Source organism: Eriocheir sinensis, chromosome 19 (genome assembly GCF_024679095.1).
Source record: "Eriocheir sinensis breed Jianghai 21 chromosome 19, ASM2467909v1, whole genome shotgun sequence".
Lineage (NCBI taxonomy): Eukaryota > Metazoa > Arthropoda > Malacostraca > Decapoda > Varunidae > Eriocheir > Eriocheir sinensis.
Window position 1 is genome coordinate 5,273,107 of NC_066527.1, and position 24,122 is coordinate 5,297,228.

General features: G+C 46.7%; 1 protein-coding gene across 35 annotated transcripts in view; it reads left to right on the forward strand.

Annotated features, from left to right (window-relative positions):
* LOC127000596 (pecanex-like protein 3) overlaps positions 1-14,234 on the forward strand; it is a 38,522-nt gene extending 24,288 nt beyond the window's left edge. For 2 of the 35 annotated variants that reach the window (XM_050864488.1, XM_050864525.1), the window contains exons 13-20: positions 45-360; positions 789-979; positions 1,565-1,716; positions 2,484-2,837; positions 4,030-4,136; positions 4,336-5,138; positions 5,304-6,956; positions 7,031-14,234. In XM_050864488.1, the coding sequence (XP_050720445.1) occupies positions 45-360; positions 789-979; positions 1,565-1,716; positions 2,484-2,837; positions 4,030-4,136; positions 4,336-5,138; positions 5,304-5,585 (2,205 nt within the window). In that variant the 3' untranslated portion in view covers positions 5,586-6,956; positions 7,031-14,234. Of the gene's footprint in view, positions 1-44; positions 361-788; positions 980-1,564; positions 1,717-2,483; positions 2,838-4,029; positions 4,137-4,335; positions 5,139-5,303 lie in introns of all 35 variants that reach the window. The other 33 variants (XM_050864489.1, XM_050864502.1, XM_050864494.1 and 30 more) reach the window with 33 other exon arrangements.
* The last annotated feature ends 9,888 nt before the right edge of the window (positions 14,235-24,122 follow it).

Consider the following 24,122-nt stretch of genomic DNA (forward strand, 5'->3'; position numbering starts at 1 on the left):
GCTCTACAAGATTACTCCAATTATCACCCTTCATCACCCCACAGAGCATCATCTTCTACACGGTGCGGTCGGGGCGGCTGCGGGAGTGGCTGACGAAGGCCGAGATCGACGCTTCACTTGCCCACACACGGGACAAGAAATTCGTGGACCTGGACCCCATGTTCAACCTCAACATCGACGAGGACTACGATTTCAAGGAGTCCGGCATCACGCGCACCAGTTTCTGTAACGTGTACCATGAGTGGGTGGTGTACTGTGTGTCCCGCCGTGAGAGTGAGCACCCGGAGGAGAGGGATGAGCCGTTGGAGAGTGGCCGGGAGTCTCAGCTGATCTCCCTTTGTTTGGCACTCAGTCTCTTGGGTGAGTTGCGGCAGTGATTTCCGAGTGGTTTGATTCTCCCTGCCTTCATTTTATCATTTTATCATTGTTATATTTGCTTGTTTATATATTTATCTATTTGTTTGTGTGTGTGTGTGTGTGTGTCTTCTGTTTGCCTGTCTTCTGTTAGTTTGTCTTTTGTTTATTAATCTGTTTGTCTTGTTTGTTTTCTTGTGTGTTAATTTTGCTTCTGTTTGTCTTTCGTCTCTTAATATGTTTGCCTTCTGTGTGTTTTTTTGTTTGCTAATTTGTCTGTCTGTTTGTCAATCCTCCTTTTCCTGTAAAAAAATAAATAGATAAAAGAATGAAAGGAAATAAACAAATACATACTGCATCACATCACTTCTCTGTACGCAAACTTGTATTAAGGCGACATGTTCCCAGTTTGTCATTTCCACGTGTCACCGCAGGGAGGCGAGCACTGTGGGCAGCCTCGCACAACGCCATGTCAAGCGTGGACTTCTTCCTGCACGGGCTCCACACTCTCTTCAAGGGGGACTTCCGCATCACCTCCATGCGGGACGAGTGGGTCTTCTCGGACATGGAGCTGCTGAGGAAGGTGGTGGCGCCGGGGGTTAGGATGAGCCTTAAGCTGCACCAGGTGAGGATGTAGAGACTGAACCTTTGTTATGGAAGACTAATTAACCCCTCTGCTGTGATTGGCATGGATTTGGCTTTCACGGTCAGCCTGGTAAGATATAGTCCCAGGTCTTTCTCTGCCTCTGTGGTCTCATATCCCAAGCCCCCCCCCAAAAAAAAAGGGCTTAAAGCTGTGAAGACAAAGAAGTATTATGTAAAAGCCAAAAGCGCTAATTTTTCCAGTGAAGGGATGAAATATAACCAATCAAATTAATGATCTTGGGGTAAAAGCCAAATTTTTTACGCTAATGTACATAAAATCTAAGGGTCGTATTAGCAAACATTTCATTGCCCAAGAGCACCTATTTGACAAGGCTTTCCAAGGAGTTGTGGGCATTTCCAGGAGTAGTTTCATGACCCTGGTGGTAGTTTGACCCTTCCCCTGTACCATGAACCTGAAGAAACACTCATTAGAACTCGTCTGACCCCCTCTTTGACCTTTAGAAATACCTGATGTTAGGAGCGAAAGTGTCTGATAATACCGACCAAAGTATCCCATCTTTTTCCATTCCTCCCATTTTCCTTTCTCATCATCCACCTCCCCCAGGACCACTTCATGCTGCCTGACGAGTATGACAACCATGAGTCTCTGTACAATGCCATCCTGGAGCACGAGGCCCAGCTGGTCATCTCCCACGAGGGCGACCCCACCTGGCGCAATGCTGTGCTCTCCGGCAAGCCCTCCCTGCTGGCCCTAAGGTGACCCGCCCGACTTTATGCTGCTTCTTTCTTCTTCGTTTAGCGTCCTTATTTACCCTTGAGTGGCATGCTCTCGCTCCTCCTCATAGTTTTTCCAGTGTCCTTTTTTTTCCTAACTCCTCTGTTTTTTCAATTGTATAAACGTCTGTCTTCCTATTCCTTCTTTTTTAGTATCTTTTTTTCCTTCTCTTCCCTTTTATGAACTTTTTTTCTCCCTTTCCCGTTTAAAATTTATCTCTACAAACCTTTTTTTTATATATCTTTTTTATACCTCTTTCCTTTTCACTCTTTCTCTGATAATCTTTTCAAGTATTATTTTCCCTCCTCTTCCTTTCAAACATTATTTTCCTCTTCCTTTTTTTCAACTGTATAAACAACGAGTCTCCTCTTCCTTTCTAACATCCTTTTTTCTCTTCATCCTTCTTGCCAAACGTCTTTTTGTCTCTTCCTTCTTTTCCAGCATTAATTTTTCTCCTTTTCCTTTTTTTCAACTTACAAATACCGATCCTCCTTTCTTTCTAGTACAGTCGCCCCTCAAATAGTACAGTTTCCAATAGTTCGGTTTCTGTTTTATACGGATTGTCATAGATCTTTTTGAATTTCCTGCTCATCGGGAAATTCAAAAATCCTAAAAAAATCTTCTATGAAAATCCACATAAAACCAAAACCGTACTATTTGAGGGATGATTGTATATTTCTGTCTTCACCGTAATCCTCCTAACACACACACACACTACTGACACTCCCCTCGTCTCACCCTCACACAGGCACGTTATGGACGACGGGGCAGACGAGTACAAGATCATCATGCTCAATAAACGCCACCTGTCATTCCGGGTCATCAAGGTTAACAGGGAGTGCGTGAGGGGCCTGTGGGCGGGGCAGCAGCAGGAGCTCGTCTACCTCCGGAACCGAAACCCCGAGAGAGGCTCCATCCAGAACGCCAAGCAGGCCCTTCGGAATATCATCAACTCGTCCTGTGACCAGCCCATCGGTTACCCCATCTATGTGTCCCCGCTCACCACCTCCTACAGCGACACCAACGAGCAGATCAGTGCCATATGTGGCCGCCCCATCAGCCTCACCCTCATTCAGGAGACCCTCATTGGACTCTGGAAAAGGTTAGTTTGTGCGTGGAAGGAAGGGCTGCTTGGAGGCTCAGTTTTAGGTGCTTGTAGTAAGTTTGTGTAGTTAGGGAACGTCAGTGCCATTTGCAGTCGCCCTCAGTCAGTCAGTCAGCCTCACCCTCATTGGACTCAGATAAAGGTTAGCTCTTGTGTGTAAGGAAGGAATGTTTAGAGGGTGTGCTGGAAGTAAGGACGGTAAAAGTAGTCTTGTAGGTAAGGAATCTAAGTGTCATTTGAGGTTGTCCCATCAGCCACACCCTCATCAAGAAGACCCTCATTGGACTCTGGAGAAGGTTAGCTCGTGTGGAAGGAATGAATGTTTAGAGGGTGTGCTGGAAGTAAGGAAGGTAAAAGTTAAGTTAAGGAATATATGTGCCATTTGAGGTTGTCCCATCAGTCTCACCATCATCAAGGGGACCCTCATCGGACTCTGGAAAAGGTTAGCTCGTGTGGAAGGAAGGAATGTTTAGAGGGTGTGCTGGAAGTAAGGAAGGTAAAAGCAGTCTTATAGTTAAGGAATATAAGTGTCATTTGAGGTTGTCCCATCAGCCTCGCCCTCATCAGACTCTGGAAAAGGTGTGTTCTTTCTTGTGTGGAAGGAAAGGATGTAAAGTTGAGTTAGTGTGAGATAAAAGTAGTCTTGTAAGTAAGGAATATAAGTGTTATTTGAGGTTGTCCCATCAGCCTCACCCTCATCAGACTCTGGAAAAGGTGTGTTCTTTCTTGTGTGGAAGGAAAGGATGTAAAGTTGAGTTAGTGTGAGATAAAAGCAGTCTTGTAGGTCAGGAATATGCCATTTGCAGCCACCCCATCAGCCTCAAACTCAACAAGGAGACCCTCATCGGATACTGGAAAAGGTGTGTTCTCGAGGAAGGGAGAGATGTTCCGAGGCTTGGTTTATTGTGTTGATGGTAGACATAAAATATAATCAGTCAGGTTTATAGGAAAGGACACATGGTGAATGGTTGAGTTTAATGTGCTAATGGTAATGTGTGAGATAAAAGCAGTCATGGAGTTAGTTAAAATGTAATTGATTGTTAAAAATAAAGGTCAGTAAATGGCAGTGAGTGAGGCTATTCAGCTAAGTTGGAGTGAGTGAGTGTGTGTGTGTGTTTGTGTAAGGTGAGATGAAGGAGGTGAGGCTGTGTTGAGGTGAGCGGTGGGTAACATCACACTGGTCCCCCAGGGTGCGTCAGCGGTGTGGCGAGGGCTGCTCCAGTGGGAGTTCCGGCCTCAATGACGAGTGTAGCCGCGCTGCGGAGCCCCACCACCCCAACATTCCCCTCCACCAAGGTGAGCCATTACTGTCACTGCCTGAGAGAGGGGAAGGCAGGCAGACATAGAGAGAAGATGCTGTGTTTAGATGAGATGGTCACCCACATGCACAGCTTTGTTAAAGTTTGACTTTCACATGGTTGTTGATGAAGTCTAGCAGTGGATGTGTGTAGGAGGTGGGTGTGGGGGTGTGGCAGTAATCTTTGTGTTCCTGCAGTGATGACCACGGTGCCCCCCAGCCTGGGGTCTGGGGGCAGCCAGGATGGGTCCCAGGTGGGCGGCCTCAGCCTGGTGACGGCTACGGGCAGCCTGGGGCGGGGCGGCTCACTCTCCCGGGGTTCCCTGCAGGCCAACCGGGGCTCCATCGTGAGCACCGTGTCCTCGCTGGTGGTGGGCCCGGCCAACAAGCAGTCCACCTCCACCCTGGCCAGCATGGCCGGCCTGCTGTGGGACACCACGGCCGGGCTGGGCCGCCTCGACCCCCGGGACCGGGATGGCCTCAGCGAGGGCTCGGCCAGCAGCAAGGACAGGGAGTGGAGCGGCCGGGAGCCCTCCCTCCACGGGGGGCGGGATGGCGGCTCCATACACAGTGGGCGGGAGGGGTCTCTGCACAGCGGACGGGAACCCTCCCTGCACAGCGGGCGGGAACCTTCCCTCCACAGCATGAGAGAGCCTTCCCTCCACAGTGGGCGGGAGCCATCCCTCCATGGGGGTCGAGAGTCCTTCCACAGTGGGCGGGAGGCCTCCCTGCATGGGGGCCGGGAGGGCTCACTGCCCAGCGGGGAGAAGAGGTCCCGGCAGGGCCTGTCCTCTGGCAGCCGCAGCACCCCCTCCTCCTCCTTGTCCACCCCAGCACGGGATGTGGCCCCGGCGGTCCCATCGGGTGCCAGGGAGGTGCATCAGCGGGAGGTGACCTGGGACGGGGCCAGTCCCCGGGAGGATTGCACCACCCTGCAGGAGGACCCAGAGGAGAAGTTCACCACTCCGCCACCGCCGGAGAGGCACATCCAGCGCGTCCGGGTAAGGCGGGACTCAGGGCCGACCCACAGCAGTGTGTGCAGTGTTGGCGTGCCGGGGTGAATGTCAACACTGCACGTTGATTACATGTAATTAAATTAGTGATCATTTAGGTTTCTCCACAATGACCTGCTCACCCTGCTGACCCCTAAAACTCTTCTGCCACAGATCATCGATGCCAATCAGGTCTACGACACGCTCAACCTCGGGCGGCGCATCGACGTGCTGTGGCCGGACGAGGGCATGAGGAAGCGTGGCGGCCGGAGCTTCTGGGGTCACTGGGTGCCCATGGAGGGCATGGAGGGCCCCGTGGTGCACACCTGGACCCCGCACCACCCCGACCCCCGCCTGCGCTCCCACGTGGACCGCTGTATCCTGCTGGTGCAAATCGAGGACAAGTTTGTGCCCGTGGCCCAGGGAGCGGTGCAGGACCTGGGGGCGGAGGTGTAGCCGGGCGGGTGTCCAGTGTCCGGGGGTGCCCGACCACGCCTGTTTTTATATGTCGCCGCGGCCCCTGGCGCCCAAAGCTTGCTGGGCGTTGTGCCGGTGTCCCTGCTTGGCGTTTCTCATTTTCATGTCGCTTATTGAATTTCTTTCTCCTGTGATGAAAAGCATCGTGTGCCATGAACACGTCCTCATCCTGCAGTTCATCGCACCCTCAGGTGATATATATCCACGGCTGAAGTTGCAGAAAACAACACTGAACCAAATGTGTCAGTGGGGTACATGTGTGGGACTTGTGCTAAGGGGTGGGAGGCAACATTTTCTATTCTCACTGTGAGCCATCCAGCGCAGGGCAGGACACAGCGCATGAAGAAGGGAAGGAAGCATGTGCCCTGTGCAGCGTCTCACACACTCAAGACTCCCTGCACACCACCAAGACTGTACATTCTCCCTACAGGGCCTGGCACACACACCAAGGGAGAGGAGAGCAGAAGTTACCCGGCCCTGTTGTTCTTCATGTGCTTCCGTGTGTAATATAATTTTTCTATTTGCAAGAACACAAAGCAGGTCAGTACTGGAGAAGTGTGGGTCAGGTCAAGGGTGATGTCAAGGCTGTTAATCCATGGGTGTCCAGAATGACTCCTTGGTGACTTAGTCTGCACAAAAGAGGACACACACACACACACACACACACACACACACACACACACACACACACACACACACACACTCACGGACACCAACCCTACGAATTCCTTATCAGCTTTTTGTACTTAACAAAGGCAACAAGTTTCGGTGGTCTTGGTGTGAACAGTGTATGGCGAGGGTTGCCCAAGGGTGGCTTTTCTCTACTCTTGTTGATCCTCAAGGGAGCTCGTCCATTTCTGCAGTCCCTCGCTGAGTCTTGGGAGGGGCAAGGGCGAGGGGAACACACAAACACTCCCCTTCGTATGTTGCATCCAGGCTTGAGTTGCTGTGACGGTAGACTTGTGTTGGTAAATGTCGTGTGGTGATCTCTAGGAGGGCAACGGGGAGGCATAAGCGGTCATGTTTGCGTGAGGGTGTCATGGGCTCTTTCTGTACCATGTCTCCAAGTACCTTAATGTTAGTCTTGGGGAGGGAGGATAAATTTGTGACCCCCAGAAGTACCCAAAGGTTAGTCTCATGTCAGCAAGATAAAGCCATTTGGGGAGGGAGGATAAATTTGTGACCCTCAGAAGTACCCAAAGGTTAGTCTCGTGTCAGCAAGATAAAGCCATTTGGGGAGGGAGGATAAATTTGTGACACGCAGAAGTACCCAAAGGTTAGTCTCGTCTCAGCAAGATAAAGCCATTTGGGGAGGGAGGATAAATTTGTGACACGCAGAAGTACCCAAAAGTTAGTCTCGTGTCAGCAAGATAAAGCCATTTGGGGAGGGATCATAAATTTGTGACCCTCAGAAGTACCCAAAGGTTAGTCTCGTCTCAGCAAGATAAAGCCATTTGGGGAGGGATCATAAATTTGTGACCCTCAGAAGTACCCAAAAGTTAGTCTCGTCTCAGCAAGATAAAGCCATTTGGGGAGGGATCATAAATTTGTGACCCTCAGAAGTACCCAAAGGTTAGTCTCGTCTCAGCAAGATAAAGCCATTTGGGGAGGGATCATAAATTTGTGACCCTCAGAAGTACCCAAAAGTTAGTCTCGTCTCAGCAAGATAAAGCCATTTGGGGAGGGATCATAAATTTGTGACACGCAGAAGTACCCAAAGGTTAGTCTCGTGTTAGCAAAATAAAGCCATGATAATCAGAAGTACCACAATGTAAGATTCCTAAATGTATCGGGCACCCATTACGACCATTTTCCAAGGCCACAGAGAAGGGTGACCAGGTTTTTATGACTGATTTTCCTGTTCAGAATGCAGAGATCGTGCAAAACTATCCGTAGCATCACGAAATAGTTCATGACAACCCCAGTAACTTCTACAAGAGGCTTTTCAAACAGGTGAACTGAGGCTCCGATACATTTAAAAATACAGCCTTAAGTCTCGTGTCGGCAAGAGGAGGCCACGATTACCAGTACCCAAATGATAGCCTCGTGTTGGGGAGACAAAGCCACGATCCTCAGAAGTACCCAAGTGTTAGCCTCGTGTCGGCAAGCTTCGTTGAGCCGTGATCCTCATCTGTACTTAGGAGGGGTTGGTGTGTGGCTGGAGGGAGGGAGCTGCGATGTTCTCTGGAGCTCAAACGTTGTCATTCCAGTGTTTGTGTTCAGGACCTGATAACTCGGTGACTCGTGTGATCTTCGGCTGTTGCTGTTGTGAGGGAGTCCGCCGTCAACCTTCGTATCCATTTGGAAGAGTGAATTTTGTCTTACATTTTCCTTTTTCATCCTTTTGTGTTCGTCCTAGTGTGAGAAGAAGGGGGAACGGGGTTATGTTGATTTGTGAAGATCCTGATATCACTCTCTAGTTACAAAGTGGTGTGTTTATGATGAACTTTTTGTGTGTGTGTGTGTACTCTTTAAGGACTTGCTTTCATTATATTTTTGAATGTTTGCATTTGGCGATGGCACGTTATTCATATTTAATAGTTTCTTGTGGGTTCAGGTGAGAAACGTTATCAGAGAAACTTGATCCCATGACGTAAAGGGGAAAACAAGCGAGCAATTAATGTGTTGTTGCTCTAGAAAGCTAACACAATAGGAGAATCTTATCCCATCACGTAAAGAAAAAAAACTAACGAAAGCGAGCATTGTCATTCATGTGTTGCTCTACAGTGCTTCAAATCCAGTGTTTCTATTGAGTTCATTATTTGAGAAGCTGTTCCGATGGTCATTGAGGAAAGCCAAAGTTTACAGTGTTCAGCCGACGAGGTTTCAAGTCTTCTGTAATGTGTTGTTGAAGGCTTGGATTCCTCCGTTCGTCTTGACTCCTGTAGGTTTGGTGGGTCAGTTTGTGTACACCCTTGCCATTAGTCCTCGTATTAGAAAAAAAATAGTCTGGAAAGTAAAGTGAGATATAGGGATTAATATTGTAAAAACGAACTTCCACCAATCTACATTTTGATATTAGTTAATCTTTGTAGCTCAACTAAAGAATGGAGAAAAGAGAGAAAGTGGAGAAAAGAAAGAGAATATAGAGAATAGAGAAAGTAAAGAGTAGAGAGAGAGAGAGAGAGTGGAGAGTAGAAAGTGGAGTATAGTGACAAGAGAGAAAGTGGAGAATAGAGAGATGGAGCAAAAAGTAGAAATAAAAAATAGTGAGGTACAAAATAATTACCGTCGCCAACACAGAATTCTCACCAATCTTCATCTCGACAACAGTTAATCTTCATAACTCAACCCCAGACTAGTTTTTTTTACCCAATACAAGTACTAATAGCAGCGGTGCGTGTAAAGTAGCCAGCGCACCATCTCGGAACTCTTCTCCATCTAACGTTTATGCTTCAAAGTGGGGAGCGAAATCATAGACACCGTACACTTAAGTTGGTCCATAAGCCCCGCCCCCTCTTCCACAGCTGAGGCGATTGGTTGGATGAAAGGAGGTTGGAGTTAGGAGTCGGTGTTAGTATGGAGGGAGGATGAGAGAGGGGGCGGTGGAGCTGCTGAACCAGGTTAGTGTGCCGTGGCTATTGTCTTGCGGCCGGATTCATCAAGCCTCTCACAAGACCTGTCGTCGGAAAGTCCTCTGGTATGTCTGTCCACTACGAAAGCTATTGTTTAGGCGACTCCGATGGCAACAAAGGAAGTGCTGGCCAGGTCGTCCCTTCGTTCGTTGCCGCTGGGGAGGGGAGTGGGATGAGATGGAGATCAGGGATGTGAAGAAGAAAGTTGAAAGGAACGGACAAGTCAAATGGCAGGATGGAATGAGTGGCAAGTTGATGTTAAGATGGTACAGTAGGAAACAGAAGCCAGAGGGAGTAGACTGGCATGTAGGAGACTGGGGGAGCAAGCTATTGTTTAAAGCAAGAACGGGAACCCTGGAGGTAAATGGCAGGAACAGGGACGGGGTAAACCAGAACTGTAGCTGTAGGACAGGGGAGAAAGAAACAGTGGAACACCTAATTGTAGAATGTAGCAACTATGAGAGGCAGAGAGGGGAGTTAGTAGCAGGAGTAGTGACAGTAATAGGCTTGATGATTACAATGTGTGCTGAAGAAAGGATGAAAGGCAAGAGGGAAAGATATCAGTTCGTAACATATCTCGCGGATGAAGTTACCAGAAGACTCACCACCAACGGCATGTCTCGTAAATGGCTTGACGAATCCGACCCTTGTTTTTGGGTGCCCACAGAGTACAAAAAAGGGACGGCACCCACTCATCCAGGCACTCAGGACCCAGCGAGGTTGCCACATAACTGGATGAGTGGTCGAAAGCAGACTGAATTACTACTTTATTCTTTATTATTATTATTATTATTATTATTATTATTATTATTATTATTATTATTATTATTATTATTATTATTTTTATGTGTCTCTGCAGTTATCCCAGTGAAAAAAACAGGTGCTATATGTATGTTTTGTGTTTAAGAGGGAAGGGTAAAAAGCAAGGTTCCGTAAACTAATATGTATAATAACATTTTTGGAGTGCGCTTGAGTGTGTGTGTGTGTGTGTGTGTGTGTGTGTGAAGAGTCTGCACACATATATATATCTGAACTAATGTGTGTGTGTGTGTGTGTGTGTGTGTGAAGAGTCTGCACACATATATATATCTGAACTAATGTGTGTGTGTGTGTGATTCTCTTCCTTCTCTCTCTCCCTCATCCCATCCATAAACATTCTAGCTCTTTCTGACAAACATATAATTGAGCAAAAAAACAACTGACAAATTGGAATCATTGCACATTTCATACATGGATTCAGGGGACATTATCAAGGGATGCATAGTTTTTTTTCATCTTGTTCTGCCCTAATACAAACGGCAGTCGCAACGAAGATTAAAAAGCCGCATTATCCGAGAAATCACACGACACCACTTTCTCTCCGCTGCAAATATCTTCGTGCGTGAATTCATGTGTGTCCTTCCGTCATGTGCGTGTGTGTGCGTAATGAACAACACAAGGAGAGCAGTGTGTCCTTCCATCGTGTGTGTGTGTGTGTGTGCGTAACGAACAACACAAGGAGTATTAAGCCTAAGCCAGGGGAAGCCAAATGTAGTTCTGTTTGCCTTACTCCGACAGTCTCAAGCGTGACCCACGAGGAAAACACGATCGTTGTTCTCGCAGAGTTCAATATTTTCCTACAGGACGAAGAGTAGATGAGTCGCGTTACGAGGTGTTTCTCCTCACACTGGAAACTTTGTTAAACCTTTTCTTTGCAACGACAGTGTATAAGCAAGACTTCATGTGGTAGTGCTGCACTCTGGTGACTGTCATGTGGAATTGATGTGTTATAAGCGAGACCATCCCAAGCACACACACTCCTCAAGATACAAAGTGTGCTAAAGAAAGAAAGGACGGAAGGCAAGAGGGAGAGACAGCACTCAGTAGCAAGAGCAGTTCGTAACGTAGCCAGGCTTTCGGTTTCTTTGTCCTTTTGAATGGCAATCTTGTCCTGTTTTTCGTGCAATATTGTCCCTTCCTCCCGCGCCATTCCTCACTCAAGATCGCACTAGCCTCAGCCTTGTCGGGGAGTGGTGGGCAACGTGACAAGACTAGGCTAAGGTAGTTGTTTGCCAGGGAGGAAGGGAAGGGAAGGGAGGGGGGAGGGGAGGGGACGGGTGCATTTCTCAAAGGGTTGGGGTGCAGCGCCGTGTTCCTTACCTGTCATTAGAAGCTGCCCAGGTTGTGTAGCCCTGCGATAATCCGCTCGCTTCCTCATTCCGACGCGAGAGCAGTTTTCACCCTAGCGTTTTGGTTCTTAGTGTGGCGTGCGTTTGGAAGATGGAATGTTTGTACGTCTACGCGCCAAGGGATGTTCCATACTTTCATTTAGAAGCACATTTCCATAAGCCATTTAATACATGCATACACATAAGATTAAGCACTCACTCTCATGCTCTAGCTGACCGCATACACACTAGGCTATGTACAAACAATCAGGGGAGGGTGTGGCCCGGGGAGCTGACCGTAGCTTCTAGTGGAGTCTTGTTATGTAGTAGCCGCTTGGAGACAGGAATTCTTGCTATCTTGGTGCTTTGATATTGCACAGGGAGGTTGTGTGTGTGTGTGTATGTGTGTGTAAGTGAATGTATGTGTGTGAATGAATGTGGTTTTCCATACGTAAACTTCACATCAGATTGGCTTATTAGGTAATGAACATTGTAATGGGTTTGAGCTGCTGTAGTGTGAGCCGCTGTTCAGTGTGTGCCCCAGGTCTATAGGGCAAGGTGTGGGCTGTTGGTGTGTGTGGTGAGGTTAGGGAAAGTTAACCCGGTAGCAGCGACGGGCCAAATTTGTGGCTTTACCGTGTAGCAGCGACGGGCCAAATTTTTGCCATGATATAAACCCCCAAAATAGATGATGCATAAACTGATCACAAATGTGTTGATATATATTATGAAATGGTTTGTGAGTGATGATTTTTTTCTCATTTTTCTCGCTTAGAGGGGCCTTTCAGAAACGATCCCCGCAGCTACCGGGTTAAACATATCCCACCTCTATAGGGCAAGGTGTAGGGTGGGTGGTGTGTGTTGCTGTGTAGTGAGGTTAGGGAAAGTTAAGCGTCCCCCACCTCGATAAGCAAGGTGGTGGTCTGTGTTGGTGTGTGCAGTAAGGTCAGGTCAGGTCAGGTCAAGGCAGGGGCAAGCATAATGTGTAGCAGTGAAGAAGTTTGAAGGAATATTGGCAGACATACATTTGTGAGTTCTATGTCACAATGAGAGTAAGCATAGTTGATGTCACTGGGCTAATCCCTCATGCCTCGCCCCCTTCCTCAACCTCCTAAATTTTCAGTGATCTCTAATTTTACAGTCGACTTCCCAAACCATTTTTTTTATATACAAGTTAGTGAGATTATTTTATGGTGTAGGTAATTTTTTCCATCAAAGATAACAAAAAATAACCTCAGCCTGTTGAAGATGATCTCAAGTCTTACAGTCCACTTCAACCCAATCTGTTTTTTTACTTAGATTAATAAATTATGTTATGGCTTAGGTTATTTTTTCCATAAAACGTAACAAAAGTTTTAATCAACTACCCAAAATGAACGGTGATCTCTAATCGTATGGTCGACACACCCAATCTGCTTTTATACACAAGGTAATAGATTATGTTATGGTTTAGGTTATTTCTTCCATCAAACGTAATAAAAGTCTTAATCAGCTACTTCCCAAAACTAACAGTGATCTCTAATCTTTGGTCGACTTACACTCAATCCGTTTTTATACACAAGTGAAAGATTATGTTATGGCTTAGGTTATTTCTTCCATAAAAAGTAACAAAAGTCTTAATCAACTACCCAAAACTAATGGTGATCTCTAATCTTTGGTCGACTTACACCCAATCCGTTTTTATACATAAGTTAATAGGTTATGTTATGGCTTAGGTTATTTTTTCCATAAAACGTAACAAAACAGTCTTAATCAACCACTTATCGAAACTAACAGTGATCTCTAATCTATGGTCGACTTACACTCAATCCATTTTTTATACACAAGTTAATAGATTATGTTATGGCTTAGGTTATTTTTTCCATAAAATGTAACAAAACAGTCTTAATCAACCACTTATCGAAGCTAACAGTGATCTCTAATCTATGGTTGACTTACACTCAATCCGTTTTTTATACCCAAGTTAATAGATTATGTTATGGCTTAGGTTATTACTTCCATCAAACGTAACAAAACAGTCTTAACTCGAGAACGTCGGCAGACCCTTTTCAGGGCTTTCACGAGTCGTGGCTGTGGTACGGTGGACCCTAAAAAGGGCTCGCCATAAAACCCCTAATTCGAGCTAATTGTAGGCGGTGGTGGCATAGCGCAACCCACCATGAATGCCTGAGGTCATTGTGGTGGGTGAGTGATATTGAGGTAGGCTTTTTTGTCATAGGTGGTGCTGTAAGGTCATGGCATACTGAATTAGCTATCCATACAGTAATCACTTGTCAAATTCTATAGCAGACAACAAGCGACTCTTGGCTAGATGCCACGCGTCACGAGACTATTTAATTTGTAACAAACACCACCCTAAAAGAATGGAGTTTGAGTAAAAGCAAATATTTTTAACAGCTTAATGGTTATGAGAGGAGTACTCTGATGTACGTTCCATGCTGTTTTCTTAGTCTCAAAATGCAGTGTAATTTTGTCGTTTCTCGGCCACTTCTCGTCTTTCCCATAGCCGAAGCCCACGGGTTGATCAACCACTTCCCAAGTCTAACAGTGATCTCTAATCGTATGGTCAACTTACACTCAATCCGTTTTCATACCTAAGTTAAAAAGAGGTTGATTTATGGTGTAGGCCATTTTTTCGTCGAAGGTGACAAGAAGTAGCCCCAACGAATTACCTGTCTAGATTTGCGGTGATCTCGGTTCTTTCAGTTGACTATAACCCAAACTGTTTTTATGCATGAGTTTGCGAGAGATTATATTATGGTTTTGGTAATTTTTTTCTAACAGACATAACAGAAAATAGCCTTAACCAATCACCAACCAGGAACAGTGGCGATATCTCTTCCTACTATTGACTTCAGCCCAAACCGTTTAAATACATAAGTTCAGGCGAGATTCTTTCATTTTCAGTGTCGTCTTCAACTGAAACTTTTTTTATACGCAAGTTGAGGTGAGATTATTTCATGGTTTACGTCATTTTTTTCTTTCAAAGGTAACAAGAAATAGTCCAACCAGTCACCTAACCTGTACTCCTCTAATCTCGTTTTTTAATGTCGACTTAAACCCAAACTTTTTTATATGTAAGTTAAGGTGCGATTATTTCATGGTTTACGTCATTTTTTTCTGTCAAACGTAACAAGAAATAGTCCAACCAATCACCTATCTGGACTCCTCTATCTTCATGGCTTTTAATGTCAACTTTAACCCAAACTTTTTTATACGTAAGTCAATGAGATTATTTCATGGTTTAGGTCCTTTTTTCCATGAAGCGTATCAAAAAATAGCCTTAAACCAATCAGCAAGGAGTCTAGGGAAAGGATCGCCACGTTAGGTTAGGTTAGGCTAGCATAAGACACAGCATTCTAAGGTCAGGTTATCCAGATGCTACAAAATTTAACATGACACTTATGCTTAGTGTGATGAAATACTGTTATTGGACATGATATACCCCAATCAATACAGGAAGGGGGGGGGCAGAGATGAGGGAAGACACTAGTTGGCAGGGCAGCGACAAAAAAAAAAAATATGAATCAGGTGTGTGAACGTTTGTGTGTGTGTGCGAGGTGGATGAACGTTATATGAGTTACTGTGATAAACTAAATAATGAGGTGGTTAGGAGAGCGCCGAAGGCCATGGGAGCGCGTTCTCCGCACTGTCGATCCTCGTTGGTGTTTTTATGTGATATCTCAACCTTGATGCCAGAGCCAGCCTCTCGCACTGTGTTATTATTATCATTATTATTATTGCCGCTGTTCCTCCTCTGTTCCCAAGCTTCTGCTATGTGGTTCCTACGAGTGCTGGGTGCAAGGTGTTCCGTTCCTTCCTTCCCACCTGAGTTATGGGGTGTTCAGTTTGTCTTCTTCTTCTTGTTTGTTGTCCTTATTTTCCATTCAGTTTGTGTCTGCCGTTTCAGTCTGTACTCTTATCGGAAAAAAATTTGCTTTGGGATTTTTAATGAGGCAGAAAAGTAAGTGAAATGTCCTCAATATCCTCTTTTTTCTTTGTACAACTTTTTTTTTTCCATGTTATTTAAAAATCTACTCAGGAATATCAATGAGGTAGAAAATTATAAGTGAAATATTAGTAAAAATCTTCTTCCTTTTATTTTTTACATCCCTTCTCTTTTTTTCACTTGATTTTTGACAATTTCATGTTTACGGTTCAAGAAAAAAGGTCGGTAGTTTATATAAAGGGTGACTAGTTTACTTTATAGAGGGGCAATATTTCCTTTTCGCGCCTACATTTTCCCAAGTACGGTATTTTTTATTTGGTTTTCTTATATGTTCGTACTTATTGGAGCGGTGTGTACAAATTGATAACTACTGTGTGTGTTTTCTTTTTATGCTTCTCAGCCACAATTGTGTTCCTGATCAGTGTGGTGCATCTCACAACACACACACACACACACACATGCAGTTTTAACATCATCAAGAGACAGGTATTCATCATCATCATCATCATCGTCATCATCATTTTAGGGTGCTGCAACACGTCAAAGATACGGAACAAACTCCTTTCCTCTCTCAACCAAACACAGACTTACCAAACGTGAGCCACACAACCGTATAAGTAAGGTGGAGGCTGGTGGTGGATTATTATTCCTTACGAGGTAAACGTTTTATATTTTTTCTCTTTTTCTACCCGTGTATATTTATGTTTTAAGTATCCATTCTTTTAGTGGTTACGTGTCTAATTCTCAGAGCGTTCAATGCGTGTGTGTGTGTGTGTGTGTGTGTGTGTGTGTGTGTGTGTGTGTGTTGGGGAGGATGCTGTGGTGGTGGTGTGGGTGAGGGCCGGGCAAGGACAGCGTGGGGTCTTGTCGTTGTCAGGGAGCAGCCAGGTGGGCGGGGCAGATGTCTGGTGACCTCAGAAAATTGTCACGGGAAGTACATTATCACTAAAAACTCTATTTTGTTCATAGTCTTCACTCTACAACTATTTTCATAACCTCTAATAATTTTTTACAGACATTTGGGTGAACAGGGAGTGGAGCACATTTACGAAAAGCTGTATTGTGGTCATAGTTTTCATTTTACTAATATTAACAGGAAATCGTGGAAACAGGGAGTGGAGGGAGTACAATGTGACTAAAAGCTATTGTGTTCATATTTGTCGTTTTGCAGTTTTTTGGTGCAAGTTGTGCAAAGGGAGTGAAATATGGTACCAAGACAAATTTATTATCATGAAATCATTGTGAAGTTACTCTGTTCTGTTCTGCATGCGATAGTTACAGGAGAGCTTAAGGAACTTTAGTATTACATAACATTGTACGCGGCAAACTGTGCAAGGAGAAAGTGAACTCCGGTACCAAGACAAGATTTTCATTGTACGTACTATCATAGTAAAATTACCGTTACGTTTTGCATGGGACAGTTGCAGGACAGCTTAAAAAAAAGTTTAGTCTATACTAGCTAGGCGTACATGCATAGATTCCTGTAACTGAGAGATAACGTTTAATACTTTCGCTGCCAAATCCAAAACCTTCATAGTGCTCCCCGTCCTGCTAAATGATGTAGCTGCTAATCTGAAAGGGAGCGTCTAGAGGTATGGTTAATTTATGTGCTTGTGTATAAGTCCCACGGTTCATTGTCAACTGTGATCAAGAAAGATGTGTATAAAGGGGAAGTTTGAAAAGTGTATGTGTCGGGGCAGCACTGTGTATAAGGTGTATGATGTAAGAGGGGTGACCTGACGTTTTATAGTTTTGAGCAAATCATGTTATAAAGCGATTTCCAGTTTCTACACTCCCCACGCCAACCAAGTTTGACAGGATAATCATGGAACTCTAGGCCTACGAGTCACCTGAGGCCACTTTTTTCCTTAACTTGCTCCACTACATGATGCAGCAAGAATTCAACACCTGCTAGATGCTTCCAAAAACAGAAAAATATCACCTTAATTGGTTTGGTCGCCCCTTTTACACTGAACGCCTCGTATATCATCCCTTCTCTTTGTAACTCCAGACAGAAGGACAGTGTATACAGTTCTGCACCTTTGAAAGTCCTCCAGTTTAATGCAATAGGAAAGCTGAGTGTGTGAATAAGCAGAGAAGATCAAGAGGAGGACCTAGGAAGCAATACAAAGTGATACATGACAAAAAAATGTATTGCAGAATGAAATGTAACAGCCATGCCAAACACAACATTCGAAGGTTAAGTTATCTGGCTGCTACAGAACTAATTTGGTCACTACAATGTTGAGTGTAATGAAAATCCTTTAGTATAGTGAACTAAAAAAATGTATTGCAGAATGAACTGTAACAACGAAGCCAAAAGTCAAACACAGCATTCTAAGGTTAGGTTATATACTTGTTATCCAGCTGCTTCAAAATTTAACTCAGTCACTATACTGTTGAGTGTAATGAAAGTCCTCTAGCATAATTAACAAAGGAATATTTTGCAGAATGAATTGTAACAACGATGCCAAACACAGCATTCTGAGGTTAGGTTTTGTGACTGCTTCAAAACTTAGGTATAATGAAGTACTATTGTTGGACTTGATGGAATGCGGAATTGGCTGTCGTCATCATGTGTGGTGGGACATCCTTTGCTCACTCCCATTTGTCGGTTAAGGGCGTTTGTTAGTATGTACGCAGCCTTCCATTCAGTACTCGTCGTAGGGAAAAAGGTAGTCGGAAAAATTTAAGTGGGATCCAAGATTTTACTATTTCATTTTTACACCATGGTTAAATTTTTCCGAGTATAGTTTTTTCCCGAGTATTCAATGGACCGATGCGTACAAATTAACAAACATATTTTATCCTGTTTTTAATGTACTTTCCTAGTGAGTATATGCAGCGTGCAGGAAGGGTTACACTGCAGCCCCTCCCTGACGCCCCTCCCCCTCCTTGCCTGTCTCGCTCCGCCCCGCCCCCACAAGGCACAAGCCAGCCCCCCGCCCCCCTCACCCCCGAGAGGTTAAGGGTAGATCCTAGGCCTTAAATAACCTGCTGTGGAAGATGCCAGGTTAGCTCATCATCTTTTTTCTCTTTTTTTTTTTTATTGTTGACAGAATGTTTTAGAAGAAGCCTCACCCAGAGTAATATATTGTTGGTGTTTCCTGTATATACCTGTACATAATAAGGTTGTGTATATAGTGTACATTACCAAGAATCAAATGGAGGGATGTATGGTTATTTAACTATCATTACTATTATTATAATGTTATAGATTCAAAGCTCCTTACTTTTTCATACAATAAAATGAAGAATGGACTTGGATCTCTCTCATTGTCAGCTGCTGTGTGGGAAGAGATGGAGGTTACTATCACTGTTGATAGTAGTAGTAGTGGTGGTAGTTGTAGTAGTAGTGATGATGGTAGTAGCAACACTTGTGGTAGAAATTCTGCAAATCTACTAAACAAAAAGTTAGCTAAACAATATACTTTCCTTGTTACCTCATGGACGGATTCAGAAAACCTCCAACCCTTCCTGAAGACAGAAAGATGAGCAAGGTAAGGTTAGGAGCATACACTGTAGCTGCCCGCGGCCTCGGTGCTTGTCCCCGTACCATTGGCCCTTAAGCCTGTGGTGAGTAAGAGCCCATTAACATTAAGGTCACCACAATTTTATATTCCCCAGGTTTCTCCAGGTACCAATTTATCGACTGGCCCGAGAGGAAGGATGCAAAGCTGGGTAGGCTGTGCGCTAACTGTCCAGCAGGCCGGGATTCAATCCCAGGCCCGCGGATTTTTTAGTTAGACACAATAACCACTGCTCCACGGAGGCGCTTAGTAGATAAGTTGAACAGTGCTACTATTATGGGGTAGGCACAGTCTTTGTGAGGGCATAAAACTGTTGGCTTTCCACTACAGTTGTGTCTGAGTAGTTAGAGAAAGTAAACAATAAATAGATAGTAAACAAAATCTGACAAGTAGCCCCGCAGAGTTCTTATGAGAGAGGGCACAGAACAGTAGGACTGGCGCGTGTTCAGACGAATACCAGAACAGGTATTCTTTTATTATATATATATATATATATATATATATATATATATATATATATATATATATATATATATATATATATATATATATATATTTTTTATTTTTTTTTACGTTGTTGCCTATTGCGCCGGTAGGCATCTTCCCGGTGGGGCCTGATGGTCGGCCCAAGGCTTCTTCCAGGTGGGGCCTGATGGTCGGCCCAGCCCGTTCTGGCGCAGGCGAGTGTTTATAGTGGCGCCATCTTGCATTGGCTCATGCTGCCCCCGGAACTCGTACTTGATTCGCTTGGACGGCTTCCTCTAGAGTCCGGGTTGATGGGTGGTCTTCAGGACAGCATGTGGGTAGTTTTAAGCCACTCGGCGGTGACCGAAAAATCCGAGTGGTAGCGTGAGGATTCGAACCCGCGTCGTCCATCACGCGGCGAATGTGGGTCCAGTACGCTATCACTTCGGCCACCGCCTATCTAATGCCTACCTAATATAGATAGATAGATAGATATAGATAGATAGATAGATAGGCTGCCATCAGCCCATAGGTCACAGTGGTCAGTACAGCTCTATGAACAGAAATATAGCCACTAGAATGGACTGAGGTACTCGAGAAAAGACTCGGCCAACAAAATTACACCAGTGAATGAAAATTAATGACACGGCAGCGTGGGCGAATAATGGGAGGGTCGCCCCGAGTGCCGTTCTTCACCGCCTGTCCCTCGTGACTACACACCGGCGGAAGGGAATCATTGTAAAGAAATGATTGAATACAATACTTAAATGTTTATTTGAACAACACATATTACAACTTACAAATAAAAATGATTTGTACAAAGATCACATTATGAGGTTACACACTGTTACGATCTTGTCGGACACAATCGGTCACTACCATAACGAGCAGCTCGTCCCTTGGGGTGTGGGAAGGGGCGATCGAGTGGTCTGGGTGGGTGTTGTGGCGGGGGAAGAGCGCCAGCTTGGCCTCTTTCCCTGTCCCGTTCGTGGCTCTCCTTGTTAGTTTCTCTTCTCTCTCACGGGCAAAACTAGGCTGCTGAGGGACCTGCACGGAGGAACTTGCCGGCGCTCGCCTCGCGATCGCGATCCTGCGTCCTTTCAGCACTCAGTCTCTGAGGTTGCAATTGTTGTGTTGTGCGCGAGAACACGCGTCCTCTCCCACCAAGAGGTGGTGAACTGGGATCGAACTCGCCACCCTTCCATCGCGAGTCAAGTACCGCACCTCCAGAGCCGCCCGGCCCCCGCGGGGGACGGTCAGCCCCTCGTGGAGTGTGGCGCCCTGAAGGCTCTGTTGTACACGCGGCGCAGTGACCTGCCCCGCAGGTCAGTGTAGGCTAGCTGGACCTGCACAAACAGCCTTCCTTCCCCGGCCTGGCTGGGGCGCCGCGCCCACTTCAGCTCCTCGGCGTCCAGTGTCACCGCCAGGGACACGGGGGTGTAGTCAGTGAGTGTCGCGATCCTAAACTGAGCGTGTTTGCCGCCGCCGACATGACTCACGCCCAGACCGAACACACGCGCCACGCGCGCGCCCGGCGAGAGGATGACTCGCGCGGTGCCCGCCACGCCCCAGGGCACCAGGTCGCGGCTGCGTAAGAACTTGGCCAGACTCCTGCGAGTAGGCAGCCAACAGAACCTTCCTCCGCCATCTTGGATCTGCTTCAATAGGGCAGGGTTCAGGTCAGGCGCCGAGGAGGCCTCGTCCACCGGCGCCAGGCTCACGTACTCCAGGGGCACCCGCCGCGCAGCGCGCCACAGCGCCGCGAGGGTCGTGCTGGCTGGCGGCGCGCTTGACTCCCGCAGGAACACCAGCCTTCCCCCTCTCCTGCCGAGCTCCTGTGACATTAAATCCAGGGCACTGTTCAGCTCCTCCGTGGGTCCACAGATGTCGCGGACTACAAGCCGCTGCGACAGAAGGTCCCAGCGGTACTCCGTGGCTCTGCCGTCCGCCGGGCACAGGACGTCGACGTCCAAGGGCGGCTCGTGCTTCTTGACCCAGAGGCGGATCAGGGCGCAGCACTCCCACGCCGCCGGGCTGTTCACGACGAAGACCAGGCGGGGTGCCTGCTCGCCCTCCGTCGCCAGCCACGCCCCGTCGGGTTGAGCCATCTCGGCTTGGCTCGGGTACACGTTCGCGTCCTCGCCAGGCATCCTGAACGCCGCCTGGCACATGTTGCACTCAACGGTCAGCTCTTCGTCGCCTCTCAGCATAAACAAATTGGCGATAGTGTTGCATCCCGGCCTCAGGCAGCTGACGACGCTCCCTCGCCGGGGCAGCGGGACGCCGATGTCCTCGCCCTCAGAGGGGCAGAAGCGGACACAAATCCCACCTTTTTTGGGACGGTATGAAAACAACGGCGACTTTTTGCTTCGGCATCCCGGAAATGAGTGACAAAATTTGAAGGCCTCTTTTGGATATGCTGGGTTCTCGGCAGGTTCTTGTTGTTTGTGGCAAGCAGCGCAGTGCCACAGACCCCGAAAGAACGCAATGGTATTGAATGGGATGGAAAAAATGTCAAAGTAATGATCGGCCTCCAGCGTGCCCAGCAGGGAAAGTGTGTCTCCTGCCACCCACAACAGAAAGGACTTCACATTGGTAGCCGTGATGTATTTGAACTCAAACCAGCGGTGGAAGTAGTAGTTCCGTGTGCACTCCCTGCACCAGACGCAGTGCGCGGCGTCGGGGGGCCGCATCGCGCCGCAGCGGACGCACCACGCCCAACGCAACGACGCCTCGGGCTGGTTGTCGGCGCCTCTCAGCGTCACTTGGCTGCTGTTCGGGGAAACGAACACGCACAGCGCCACGAGGCTCACCACGCACAGCAAGAAGCAGAGGGCCGTCGCCAGCGAGGCCTGCTCGTCCACCCCGTCCACGTAGCCCAGCTCCAGCCGCCGCCAGAGGGCAAGGGCGCGGTGCCCCGCGTCCACAGCCAGGAAGGTGATTAGGGTGAAGCGCGTGAGGTGCGGGAGCAGTGCCAGCACGGTGCCCCGCCAGGTGCGCCTCCTCCTCTGTCCCGCCCTGCTCACCACGAACACCTGCCCCAGACCCGGGCTCTTCATGGTAGTCTTGGTGAGTGGTGTGTGGTACTGTGTTGATCTTGCAGGTGCTCTTCCTCTTCGTCCCGCCCTGCTGCTCACCAACGAACACCTGCTGCCGCGGCTGGCTCTTCGCGTTATAGTCTTGGTGAGCGCCGTCGTCGCGGTGTGTGTAGCTACAGACTCATTACAAGTGTAGCTAGATCCAGCCTCTCTCTGCCTGCCTTCAACTCTAGACTCGGAAAACGCCTTATAGTTATTATTGCTCTCTCTCTCTCTCTCTCTCTCTCTCTCTCTCTCTCTCTCTCTCTCTCTCTCTCCTTATGTTGCTCATGCAATTGCCGTACTGACTTAAGGTATGTCGATTGATACATGCAGTGAACTTGTAGAATTATATCTTGGCTTTCTCATCTGGATATTCTACGCCTGTCGACTTAGAATTAGTGTGGGAGTGTGGAGCCATGACATCATAATCGAGGGGTCTGTCATCGCAGTGTGAGTTTGGAGGGCAGGCTAATCTTCATATTCCTCTTTCTATTCACTCTCTTTTTCTCCCTACCTTATTCATATCCCTCCTTTCCTATAATCTCCTTCCTTATACCCATTACTACAGTTTGACCAGAGAGTAGGCCTAACTTTTCTTATTTACTTTTTTTACAGTTTTCTCTTATACCTTATTTTCGATCGCATTCCTCTAATTTTCTTCCTCATACCCATTACTACAGTTTAATATCAAGAAATCACTATATTCTTTTTTACTCTTCTGTATTTGTATCGCTTTATCTGTATTGCTTGGAGATTGGGATGGCAGGTTCCTCCCTTCTCCTTTGTTGTATAGGCCTACCTGCAATTAAGGCTCTTCGTCTCATCAGCTCTCCTCCTCTTACTGACAGCCTTCTACCTCTTAAATTCCGTCGCCATGTTGCATCTCTTTCTATCTTCTATCGATATTTTCATGATGACTGCTCTTCTGAACTTGCTAACTGCATGTCTCCCCCCTACCCGCGGCCCCGCTGCACACGACTATCTACTCATGATCATTCCTATACTGTCCAAATCCCTTATGCAAGAGTTAACCAGCATCTCCATTCTTTCATCCCCTTCACTGGTAAACTCTGGAACAGTCTTAATTCCTTCGTCTGTATTTCCTCTTGCCTATGACTTGACCTCTTTCAAAAGTGTATCAATCAAGACACCTCTCCTCCCGAAATTGACCTCTCTTTTGGCTACTCTTTACTTTTTACTCTTGTGGGAGCGGCGAGTAGCGGGCTTTGTACTCGTTTTGTTGCCCTTGAGCCGCATCCTTTGATGTAAAATAAATAAATAAATAAATAAATAAATAAAAATTAAAAATAAACCATCAATCAGTCGTAGGTCCTCGCTGGCCTCCTCTTGACCCTCTTTTCTGTCATTCACGCTTTGCTTTCCAATTACTTACACAGGCAAGGCAAACGTTTGATCACCATGACTAGCGGTGTGAGACGCGGCGTGACGTGGCTGTGGAAGAGGAGGAGGAAGAGGAGGAAGAGAGTGGGGATCAGATACCACACACAACCACATCGTATAATCTTCCCTCTCCACCACAGCACCACCAAACACCATTTCCAACCCACCACTCCACCACAAAATAAGGAAACTATTCTTTTTAGCTCTCTTATCACAGCCCTTAGAATCATGAACGTGAGATCCCACACAAAGAGGAAGAGGAGAAGGAGGAGGAGGAGGAGGGAGGAAGCGGGGAATCACCAATTACCACACACAACCACATGCTATAACCTTCCCTCTCCACCACAGCACCACATAACACCACCATCC